We start from the raw sequence: 12,778 nt of genomic DNA on the forward strand, positions 1-12,778 counted from the left end.
TTCCTCTAACTTTACTCATTTTTTACACCTTTTCTTGGTCTCCGTGTCCAAACCATTTGTATATAAATCACCGGGACGGAGGGAGTAGCAGATATTAATCATTAGTAAAACATTGACCATTTTATCCACTGAAAAACCAAACCTGACAACTAATCAGAGACCGTGGCAGATGCATGTTTGTGACAAGAAGCGATGCTTTTCTTTTCATTTTTTCCCCCCTGAAAATGACATTAAGTCTCATTTGTAAAATAGTGACTTTTGGGATCATTTCTTGTTCTTCCGATGGAACATCTAAATTGTGATGATCCATCTTTGTTAACAAAACATTTATCATACAAGTCTAGCCGATTCTTATCTTTTCGGATCCTAAGCAAAATAATAAATCAAAGTTACGACAACTATCTTTTTACATAATTTATTAGCGCTCAAGAGAGAATTGGTACTTAAAATAGAACCATGAAACCACTAAAATTCTGCTGCAGAACCCTAAATTTCAAATAGATTTCTAGGATCTAAATCTAAATACATGTTTTTTTCATGTTTTTTCATCGTTGTGTATGTTCAAAAATAATTTTAAAATATAATACATAGATATTGACATTTTTTTGCATGTGAGGTTCTGTGCAGAACCCTAAATAATACTAAAATTAAGGTAAGGGTTCTATATGTTATGATTCTTTCTTGAACATGACCCTATTATATTATTGAAGTGTTTATATTTTACCAAAAAAAGATGCCTAAGCAAATAGGTTCTGACGAGATGCAAAAATAGGGTCTCATAAAAATCGGGCCTACATCAGATGTGAGCCCTTGATCACCGTCACCGCTCTGAACTAATATTTACCAGCCTCTCTTTCATGTTTGCTTGATGGTTGAATGATCGCCTGCCTTGTTTACACCTTTGTTTCCAGCATTGGATGATGGTTGTGTGGACATATCATGCCTTTGTAGACAAAGATCTGGCTCTGGTGTACTTGCAGTTCTAAATAAAATTAAGGTTCTTTCATAATTTGAACGTGATCCACAGCTAGCTATATGTTTCCAGCTGCTGCTGCACCAAAAGAAATAAATTATGTAATTCATAACATGTACAAGCTTGCACTTATGGCTTGTTTTAGCCTCAGTAAGATACGGCGGTTTCTTAATGATACATGAATGTGTGGTGTACGAGTCTGGAGTTGCAGAGTTAAAAATTTCAAGAAGTTGTGCAAGCTCAAGTTGTTGAAAATCTCCCGTGTTATTTTTGCATCATCTGCCAGAAAAAGCTTCATCGATCTTACTTATTAATTGGCACCTTTTAGTTATGTACACACAGGCTTCCTCAGGTGTTCAAAAATGTTGCACATCATAGGGTTAAATTTGAAACATAAATATGAATTGGAGGCTGAAGCTCAAGTGCAGTTAGCCTAATAGTTTTTAAGCCCTAGTTTGAAAACCTATGCTGAGAATCATGAGGTTATATGCACCTTTAAAGTCCGTATCATATGCTGATCATGAGTTATTTCCTAGTACGATTAGTTGATTGAACAGCTTATGAGTAGTATACAGATTGATGGTAATTAAGTTCATCAGAACTATATAAAAGATGACACTTTGGATATGGTGTAAGGTAGTATTATGGATCAACTATTCCAACTTCCTTTCCAACCAAAGTCACTTCATCTTGGAAATAAAAATTTTATGGATGTATTGCTAAATGGATTTTGATGTTCATGCCCAACTATAAGTCCTCAACTCTATGTCTCAGCAATTTGTGCAGAGTCTATAAACAATTTTCTGTGAACAATAACAGCTGAACTGACGTCACAAGTAAATTCCTTTTCTCAAAATCTTTGCATAAGTGGATATTATCTGACATTTTTTCAAATTTCTTGGACATTTTAACAAAGAATTCACATGAATTCTCCACTTACGGGTGAGTATGTAAGCTAAATTATGTGGCTTTTGGTGACTGGTCTGGGTGCAGAAATTACCTTCAGAAATTTCTCCCCCGCCTACAATAGCACCACCATGACCTTTAACAGAGCCAATGCTTGCACAGTGCCAACTGGAGATGCCCTCCACTAGAATGGGGAAAAATAATTTAAAAACTCCCAGGCAAAATTTTTAGGGAGAAAATATTGAAAGATTTTTAATACCCCCCCCCCCCCCCCCCCCCCCCCCCCGGCCAGTGGGGGAGTGGTCATATTTGAGATCCGAACTATCCCCAGCATATTTTAGCTAGCCTAATTTTAAGTAACCTTACCAGGACTTTCGAAAATAAAATTTGCAAGTAAGATGTAATTTTTATAAAATAATTTTTTTAATATACAGTTGTTTATTTATGTATCTTTTAGAGACATAGATTAATTACATGCTTTAAAAACAAAAAGAATAAACGATGATTAAAAAGGCTGCTGAAATAATTGGTCTGCGGAATCCTCTATCTCCTGACTAAGGTATGCCAAAGAAGTTGGTGAAAGCCCAAATAGATAGTCTAATGGTGAAATGGAAGCCTTATATTAGTATATCTGCGGTTGCCAAAAATTATATCAGACAAGGAAGAAAGACAGATCTTCCTGCTTCATACTAATCTTTTCTCGGAGTTTAGTTGGACAGAATGAACAGAGTATTTGAATTTCCTTTCTCAGTTTTAATCAACACGTTCGTTATGTCGATTTCCTCTATTAGTATAGTATTGATGTATTGTGGGATGCCCTTAGAAAAAAGAACCATAGACACCATGACCAACATCAACCCAAAAACTAATACAAGGTTAATCATACACTTTAACAATTCAGGCAAGAGAACACACCAATCACCATCGACAAAAAAGCAACCAAATATTATATATTCAAAAACAGGCTTGTACAAATAGGCTAACACAGTCCAAATATAAAAAAAAACACAGTGCAGTTTTGCACATACATTAAAAGTTCGTAACTACTTGTGTAAATAGTACATTACCGAATCAATCATGCCTATGATCTAGCACCTCGACCAGCAGCATGCTGCAACTCTGCACACAATACAGGTTCTGTGTAGGGGCAAACTTTAAAATCTTCAATTAACCAACAATCAATTTTTTTTTAGATTCAAGGTTACAGCAAAGTCCCATAACAGTTTAACGCTACTACCACGAGATTGTAGCGTATAACCTTACCAGGTATTTCCAATACCAAGAAGGAATCCTCCCGGAAATTTTCTCTTCTGAAGAGTGAGAGCACGGAAACCGCATAATCAAACTTATCATGGAAAATAGACATATGTTTATTCATCTCTGAGAAAACCTTGGCGATTGGAGCAAGATCGACCCAGTACTTGACAAACCAGCCAGAGTAATCACTCTTCATCTCATATATGTTGAGTGAAATAGCATATGGACAAACTTCAGTGACATGCAGATGGCCTTCAGATTCCCCAAAATAATAACTCCTCATTGAAGTCTCCCTCGCACCAATAGGAGGTCTGGGAAATGTTCCCAACCTTTCTTCATCCACATTCAAGTAGAAACAATCAGAAACAGAACAATCTGGAATATCTTCGTGAAATCCGGACAAAAAACATAACCAGTGCAGACATCCATTCCAATAAACAGAAGAATTTGGAATGTCTTTCAGGAAGGAGAATCCTACAGGCTGATGAAAGGACTGAACGGAGGCCTTCCAATTCCCAGTTTCGGAGGAGTAAATATGAAAGTTACCGGATTGATCTTGTGTATAGACAAAAGCAATTACTTTGTAGTGAGGTGACTTTGAAGGATCATAAGTTAAGCCAACATAAAGAACCCCACGCCCATAGAGCAGAGGCTGATTAGGAAGGGTATCTAGATGATCAGTGGAGGGGTTATACACATAACACTTAAAATCTTCGAAACTTATGAAGCAGGAATTAGTGCACATTGCAAGGCCATTGCAGGATTGCACGAGATAAATTTGCTGAAGATTGTAAGTCGCAAAAAAAGTGGAGTTTCTGAGTGGGGAAGCGGCGTTTGGATTGTCTAGAGGGATACAAAAGACTTGATCAGGAAACGGGTAGCGAAAGATGCGTTGAATGAGACGAGAAGAGGCACGGAGAGGAGGGAGGGAACGACGGAGGAGGCGAATGAAGTGGGGATTGGTGACGAGAGAGAGCCATCTCTTTGAAACAGATTTCAGGAGCAGGAGTTGTTTGAAAGGGACGCGTAACAGTATCAATGTTAACAGATCCTCGTCATTCAGAACTATTTCTTGGGAGCTAGAAGCGCGCTTCTTCATCTCTACAACTCAATGTTCTAAGCTTCTTCATCTTCATTCCTATAAATATATATCAGGAGGGATAGGAATCATAATAGGATTAGGAACTTGCATGGGAAATACTATTAGAATCAAGTTAGATTTATATAAACAAACGGATTCATCAGAAACAGACTAGGAAGAGGAATCCAGGAATAATCATAAATCAAAATACAAGAATTATAAGCATACCTAATTGCTGGTGTTTTTTCAAATCATATAGTAAGTAAAAATTATCAGTCAATTGACATGTAAGTAGAAATAACATTTGTAATAACTTATCAGTCAAGTTCACTTATCACTTCTAATTCTCTTCTTTACGTTAAGTAATAAGTTACTTATTTTAAGTTAAACCAAACGGCTTTTTAATAATACTCTACTTTACAAATTAATTATCAAAAATTCTAAATAAAATCATCTAAAACACTTGAACAACTTCTATATTACACTGTACAAAAACTTTGATGACACCTACTTATTTATAATCCTAGCCAAACCAAACACTTCAATAACTAAGAGCATCTTCAACCATCTAAATCTCTTGGCTAAAAGGTGAGTTGACATACTTAAAATAAAAAAATTTAGCCAACAGCTCCAAAAACTCAACTCCAACCATGCTCAGCTGTTGTCTATAAATTTAGCCAACCTCCTATGGATGGCTAAATTTGTCGAACCTCTACCGGTCTGTATGAAAATCTGTAGGAAAATTGTACATCATTTATTACCATATTGAACTGATATATTCTATTTTAATAATTTAAAATATTAATAACATACTATTTTTAAATTATAGCCAACCAATATAGCCAGTACCATTGAAACAAAATGTTTCAGCAAATTTTACATAATGTCTTACAGGTCCAATTTAGCCAACGATTATAGCCAACGCCGTTGGAGATGCTCTAATAAATTATAACCTCCTTGTCATTTATAACTCTAAGCTAAATAGCCTTGTATATCTACAATAAGAGCATCTCCAACCACCTAAAACCTTTGGCTAAAAAGTGAGTTGGCATACTTAAAATAAAAAAATTTAGCCAATAGCTCTAAAAACTCAACTCCAACCATGCTCAGCTGTTGTCTAAAAATTTAGCCAACCTCCTATAGATGGCTAAATTTGTCGAACCTCTACAGGTCTGTAAGAAAATCTGTAGGAAGATTGTACATCATTTATTACCATATTGAACTGATATATTCTATTTTAACAATTTAAAATATTAATAACATACTATTTTTAAATTATAGCCAATCAATATAGCCAGTACCATTGAAGCAAAATGTCTTACAGGTTCAGCAAATTTTACATAATATCTTACAGGTCCAATTTAGCCAACAATTATAGCCAACGCCGTTGGAGATGCTCTAAGTAACTTTTTCTAAACTTAGTTAAACGATGTTAAATATTTATAACAAGTAACTTTTTTTAAATTTAGTCCAACGTCGCCCATATATTCATCGCATTCATATTCTAAATGTGTAAACTGATGGTAAATAGTAATATCATAAATATTATTAGGTAACAGTCCCTAGCATATGATTGCCTGGGAGCTGTTAAACAACTCGCAGATGCTTCACCATTAGATGAATATCCAGCGGTCACGATTATAATTTTTTTTAATACGTGCGGCGCTTTTTAACCGCTAGACGGGGATACGTCGAGCACTTAAAAGTGTTCATTTTCCCCGTCAGCAGTTAAAAAGCGCCAGACGTATTAAAAATTTGTTTTACGCAATCCAGGAACCGTTACCCATATTATTATTGTCGTAATTTAGTGTAATGAGCAGAAATATAATGAAATACAGAAGACAAAGTTTTAAACTTAATCAGCAGTCTATACAAAAGGATGAGTACTCTGCAAAGAGTGAAAAAGTTTCATGCAATGTTCAGTCATCACATCCCAGTGCCATCTTCATAGTAGAATGATCTACTGAGCTCCCGCCCACCAGGCCACCATTAATAGCCATCATACATAGTTCACTTGATTCAAGCTTTGACGTCCAAGTATATTAGGAACATTTTTTAGAGCAGTTTGCCTCTCCATATAGTTTTTTTTTATCACATATTTTAATAAGATACTCCAATAAAAACATATAAAATTTGTCTTTTCCCGAGCATTCTCATAACTCGATGGACGACATTCTTGCTGGCATACAAAGAGTTACATAAAGCAAAATAAACAGTAAAGCTAACATTGTAGTGCTTACCAAGTTTCATTAGTGGCAGAGAATTTAGCCCTCTGCTTCTCATTTCCTCTGTTCTTCTTCAAATGTCATGCCATCAGCAACATTCTTCACAAGCTTGGGAAATATTGGCTCGTATGGCTTCCACGGCATCAAAGAATTGTTGGTCTATTATTTGGGTCATAATGTCGACTACGATACACAAGAAGGATAGTCATGTTGCGGTATACTCCCTTCATCCCAAATTAGATGAGTGAGTTGACTTTGAGCACGTAACTTAAGGTGCATTGACCGTATAGTTCTGAAATATATTCTTTTAAATTTTCTTTTGTAAACGAAAATTTCATATTTAAATTTTTATTTGCAAAAATAAAATTTTAAAAATAAGTAATGTAGCTATGCGGTCAATCAACAGGAAGGAGTATAATCTTTCCTCCAGATTTGTCAATTGCTAGAATCCAAAATCAGGTAAGGTAAAAATTATTACATGACTCATATTATCATTCTTTGTTCTTCCCACATGTACTTCTCCGAGAGCTACAGTTATGCTTAACTAAACCAAAAATGCAGCTACATTTTTCAGTACATGAATTGACAGAAAAGTACCACCATGGCTAAACAATTGAGCACTTATTATAAGCTAAAACAATAAATTTATGACGAAGCAGATCATAGTTTCTGCACACCTGATAGTTATCATACCTAAGGTACGACTAGAGTCCATATCCCATCTCAAGGAGTCTATATCCAATATCTATTTACATATTCTGTACAATGACCGGCCTACAGCGGCTGAAATCAGGGGGCATAAGTTGTGTCATCATTTTGATGTGTAGATGCAAAGTTACTTATTTTGTAATTGCTAGAGATGTCTATAGTCCGGTGTGTTGGAAGCAGAATGCTTTGCAAAGATTGTTAGATAAACACTGCTCCCGTATTGGACTGGCAGGACCGCATAGCCTGTTAGTTTTAATCTACATGTTCGCTATGTCGATTTCCTCTATTAGATGTATTGTGGGACGCCCTTAGGAAAAAACACCATAGACACCATGACCGAGTTAATCCAAAAACTACTACAAGGTGAATTATACACTTAAACAATTAATTTGCTGACAAAGCTCACTTTAACATTTGCAAAACGGGACTGTTTATTATCTAGGTCCCTATCCTATATTTTACATTAATACTATCCTTAAATTTTCATACTTCTCTGATTCGGATCCTTCCGTTAAAAGTCAACTAACATCCGTTAGTCAATGCTTACGTGGCAAATACAAAAAATTAAAGCAATAATAGCTGACTCATCAGAAACTCATCACAGTAATACTCTCCTCCATCACCATCCTCTCTTCTTGATCTTGGACCTTGAGAAACCGGGAAGTGTACATATATATATTAACAGGTGGTGGAGTATACACACACACATACTTACATTCTCGCGCAGAGATACACTCAACATTTGTGTGTATGTATAATGCAAATAAGTGTATTAATAGGTCTTTACTCAAAAAAAAAAAGTGTATTAATATATAGGTCTGATTGATGGGATTTATGTTTAGTTTCTCCCTTCAATTGCATATCCTAGGGAGGGAGAGAGAGAGGGGAGAGAGGGAGAGAGAGATCATGAAGAGAGGATGGTGATAGAAGAGAGTATTGGTGTGATGAATTAGCTATTACTATTTTAATTTTAATTTTTTGTATTTGCCACGTAAACATTGACTAACGGATTTAGTTGACTTTTAATGGAAGGATCCGAATGAGAAAAATTTGAAAGTTAAAGGATCACATTACTACAAATAATAGGATAGGGACCTTGATAATAAACAGCTAATAATTCAAGGACGTTAGAATTAATTATCTCTTTGCAAAACTGATTCGAGTGTCTTACAAAATCAATCAAGTTACAAGTTCCATTCGGAACCTGTTTTCTTTTCCATTTAAGTGACATCTCTTTCGTCATTAGAACCAAAAGCTTTCGTCTTTTCAATGCCGTTTAATATCGACTGATCACATTATAAACACTCCTTATAGACAACTCATTATTAGCTAAACTAAAATCCAACAAACAAAATTAATCTACAAACCAGAGCAATAACTCCATTTTGTTCACAATGATACTAAATCAACATTCACGAAGAATCAAAACTATAAAAGAACTAGATATATAATAAAATCCGCTAACCTATTTTCTACTTTGATTATATAATAGAATCAAGTTAAAAAGCATAATTAAAAAAATATATAATTTGTAAGCAAAACTTATAGTTTTGGAACTAACTTGTAAAATATTATTTAGTTCTACAGTGAAACCAAAACTATAACAAAACTTGACTCTACAATAGAACCAACAGGAATATATAATTTATAATGTTAATAAGAAAATTCTCAAAATCGAAAAGAAAACTAAAAATAACAAATCCGGTTGCAAAACTACAAACAATTCAACAAAAATATGCTATAGTAAATCTTAAATTACAACTAAAATAATCAGAGCTACACAAAACTGAATCTCAAACTATGAACATTTGTTTGATATAAATCAGAAAAATCAAACAAACACTAAAAATAACAAAATCAAAATGAAAAACTACATAAAATCAGCAAAAAAAAAATCTAATAGAACCGTAAACTGTAACTAAAAGAGTCAAAACTATACAAAACTGAATCTCAAATTATTAACAATTCTAAACGGAAAATTAAATTCGAACATGAATATCAACACTCACATATTTGGGCTTGATTTGAGGAACACAGAACTTACCAAAAGGCACCGCACAAAGGGACAGGGCCAGGGGAGACTTATTTACAGGCTACAGCAAAAAATACAGCATTGGCGAGATATACCATGCAGGTTCCATTGAGACTTATTATGCAGATGCTTCAACATCCCACATTCTCCCACACTCTTTACTGAGAAATAGTTCATGACACTTAAGCCGTACAATAAAATTTGATTGAGCACTAATTTTTATCGTCCTACACTATTAGAAGAAAATTCATTAAACCCAAAGAGCGGCACATTAGGCAACTGATGACTCTTTCTCAAACAAAGTATTTTTTATTGCTCAAGTTTGTAAGAGATTGGATTTAGGTTGGGAACATGGCTTAGATACCTGCTGCAGAGTTTTTATAGAGACCACTGAATTTAAGCCTATGGCATAGCACTATGGATTTTTTAAGAATGCCTAATGTTGATGCTGACAATCGTTAGAGAAATACCACCAAATCAAAATCTGTCTTTAGTTACCAGTATTTGAATATAATGGCAAGTATTCTCGGCCCAAACAATATATGAGGAGCATGTTTTGGCAACATACCAACAAACAATTTCTCTTAGATTGGCAGTAGGCTGCTTCTATGCTGGAGAAAAACCAAATGATCTTTTTCTTTCCAAACACATATATTCAGAATTCAGAACAAACATAAACGAAGTTTACAAACTTTTTAGAAGTAATGAAAGATAAAGGTATCAATGCAATAAGCTTATGAAGATTAAAGCTAATAGCCACATAGGAATTAAATTCTATTGGTAACCAAACAAGTACTACTAGATAGGTCATCACTTCCCAGTTTTAAACAGTTGTCCAAATTCCTGGCAACCATATGACCTCTGACAGGGGAAATGAGTTGCCATATTTATTTTATTTTTTCAAAAATACAGAAGTTGTATCCAGTTGCATTAAGTTGATGGTATATTTGCAAATAGCTTCAAAAAATAGTAAAATTATTTTAAAAAAATAATATTCTTGATAAATACCAATTTTTTTATTATAATATCAATTTCGTTATCAAATTTCTAAAATTTAATAGGTCAGATTATTTCAAAATTTTGGCAGGCATTGTACCAGTCTCCTCTCCACCAGCATCTAAGCCGGAAACCAACCAGAGTGGATGTTCGTTTTGATTTGAAAAACACCAGCAATCAGGTATTCTAATAATTCTTGTATTTAGACTCTGATTATTCCTTGATTTCTCTTCCTAGTCTGTTTCTGATTAATTCGTCTGTTTATATAATTAATTAGTTGCTGAAAACACCTGCAAAATCCTAATCTGATTCTAATAGTATTTCGAAAGTTCCTTATCCTATTCTGATTCCTGTCCCTCCTGCTATATACTTATAGGAATGAAGATGAAGAATTAGCTTAGAACATTGAGTTGTAGATATGAAGAAGCGCGCTTCTAGCTCCCAAGAAATTGTTCTGAACGACGAGGATCTGTTAACATTGATACTGTTACGCGTCCCTTTCACACAACTCCTGCTCCTGAAATCTGTTTCAAAGAGATGGCTCTCTCTCGTCACCAATCCCCACTTCATTCACCTCCTCCGTCGTTCCCTCCCTCCTCTCCGTGCCTCTTCTCTTCTCATTCAACGCACCACGAGGTCTTCTTTTCAGTACAGATATGGTACACATAATCAAGTCTTTTGTATTCCTCTGGACAATCCAAACGCCGGTTCCCCATTCAGAAACTCCAATTTTTTTGCGCCTTGTCCACGTTCCAATCCTCATCTCGTGCAATCCTGCAATGGCCTTGCATTGTACAATACTCCCCGCTTAAGAGGTTTCGAAGATTGCAAGCGTCATGTGTATAACCCCTCCACGGCTCATCTAGATACCCTTCCTAATCTTCCTCCCTTCTATGGGCGTGGGGGTCTTTACATTGGCTTAACTTATGATCCTTCAAAGTCACCTCACTACAAAGTTGTTGCTTTTTTCTTTACACAAGATCAATATGGTGATTTTCTTATTTATTCCTCTGAAACTGGAAATTGGAAGGTCTCCATTCAGTCCTTTTATCAGCCTTTTGGATTCCTCTTTTGCAAAGAGGGTGTCTATTGGAATGGATGTCTGCACTGGTTATATATTTTGTCCCAATCTCAAAAAAATATTCCAGATTCTCCTGTTTCTGATTGTTTGTACTTCAATGTGGATGAAGAAAGGTTGGGAACATTTCCAAGACCTCCTATTGGTGCGAGGGGGACTTTAACCAGGACTTATTATTTTGGGGAATCCGAAGGCCATCTGCATGTCACTGAAGTTTTTCCATATGCCACTTCACTCAACATATATGAGATGAAGAATGATTACTCAGGCTGGTTCGTCAAGTACCGGGTCGATCTTGCTCCAATCGCCAAGGTTTACTCAGAGATGACTAAACATATGTCTCTTTTCTATGATAAGTCTGATTATGCGGTTTCCGTGCTCTCACTCGTCAGAAGAGAAAATTTCCGGGAGGATTCCTTCTTGGTATTGGAAATACCTGTTAAGGTCATACGCTACAATCTCATGGATACAAGTTTTAAATTGTTATGGGACTTTGGTGTAACCTCGAATCTAAAAAAATTTGATCATTGGGTCCTTGGACTTGCTCTTAGAATGTGTCCATGGGCACACCAATGAAAAACCAAAATACTAATACAAACGAATTGAACTTTAATGAACCCTTGATGCTCCGACACGACACAGAGGGCAATATAGCTGCAATGGGATCTAATTCGTTGAATCCATGAGTTATCAGGAACCGGAGCAATTATGCGGAAATCTTCAGGTTTGTGGTTACACAATGCTGCAAAATATGAAGTCCATGACCGTGCCACACTTGCCCATACTCAAAAGGTATATTTTCAGCAGCTAGACGACCAATAAAACCGCCAAGCTCTAGTCTTAAACACGCAAATGAGCCTCCAGCAACGGGAAGTTCCGCAGAAAATTCCGTATAACAAAGGACAGAGAGCAGAGCAGACAAACTGAAATGAGATATCATATTATGACAACAGGTCCAGCATAATCCGAGTAGCTTGTCCAGTAATAACATAAACTCCAGCTCCCAAAACAGACCCAACACCGAACCATATTATATGAAACCAGTTTAAAGATCTCTTTTTTTTAGGAGTAATTTTTTTTTTTTTTGGGTTAGGAGAACAAATTTAACGGATCTTCACGCCCGCCACCTTATTAAAAGACAGAAGTAAACTCTGACCACCATTTTTAAATTCGAGCCAATATTTTGTAAAATTTTAAAAATTATGATCACCTTTTTATCGTTTACCCTTTTTTTAAAAAAAGAATTTGGACCAATTTTAAGGTTAAAATGCTAAGTTTCTTGTACAGTCATAACAATTACCTGATTAGAAAAAATACGGGCAATACGCCAATATCTTCCTGTAATATCTAAAAAAAATGAAATATTCCACGAAAAGTCAGACACAAATGCTACAAATGCACTTGTAACAGAAACAGATATTAAGCAAGTAAAAGTTTGATATGATCAAGGTAGGCTAGATAGCAAACAAATTACCTAAATTTTACACTAGCTTTGAAAAACCCAAGTCAACGTCCGTATTGC

At 35.3% G+C, this 12,778-nt stretch overlaps 2 protein-coding genes across 2 annotated transcripts; one reads left to right on the plus strand and one right to left on the minus strand.

Annotated features, from left to right (window-relative positions):
• Positions 1-3,080: 3,080 nt before the first annotated feature.
• LOC108201252 (F-box protein At5g07610) lies at positions 3,081-4,235 on the minus strand. Its single transcript, XM_017369544.1, has one exon. It carries the CDS (start codon positions 4,233-4,235, stop codon positions 3,081-3,083), a length of 1,155 nt encoding a protein of 384 aa, XP_017225033.1.
• Positions 4,236-10,558: 6,323 nt separating this feature from the next.
• LOC108201253 (F-box protein At5g07610-like) lies at positions 10,559-12,275 on the plus strand. Its single transcript, XM_017369545.2, has one exon. It carries the CDS (start codon positions 10,597-10,599, stop codon positions 11,830-11,832), a length of 1,236 nt encoding a protein of 411 aa, XP_017225034.1. The 5' UTR covers positions 10,559-10,596; the 3' UTR covers positions 11,833-12,275.
• Positions 12,276-12,778: the final 503 nt, after the last annotated feature.

Source organism: Daucus carota, chromosome 9 (genome assembly GCF_001625215.2).
Source record: "Daucus carota subsp. sativus chromosome 9, DH1 v3.0, whole genome shotgun sequence".
Classification (NCBI taxonomy): domain Eukaryota; kingdom Viridiplantae; phylum Streptophyta; class Magnoliopsida; order Apiales; family Apiaceae; genus Daucus; species Daucus carota.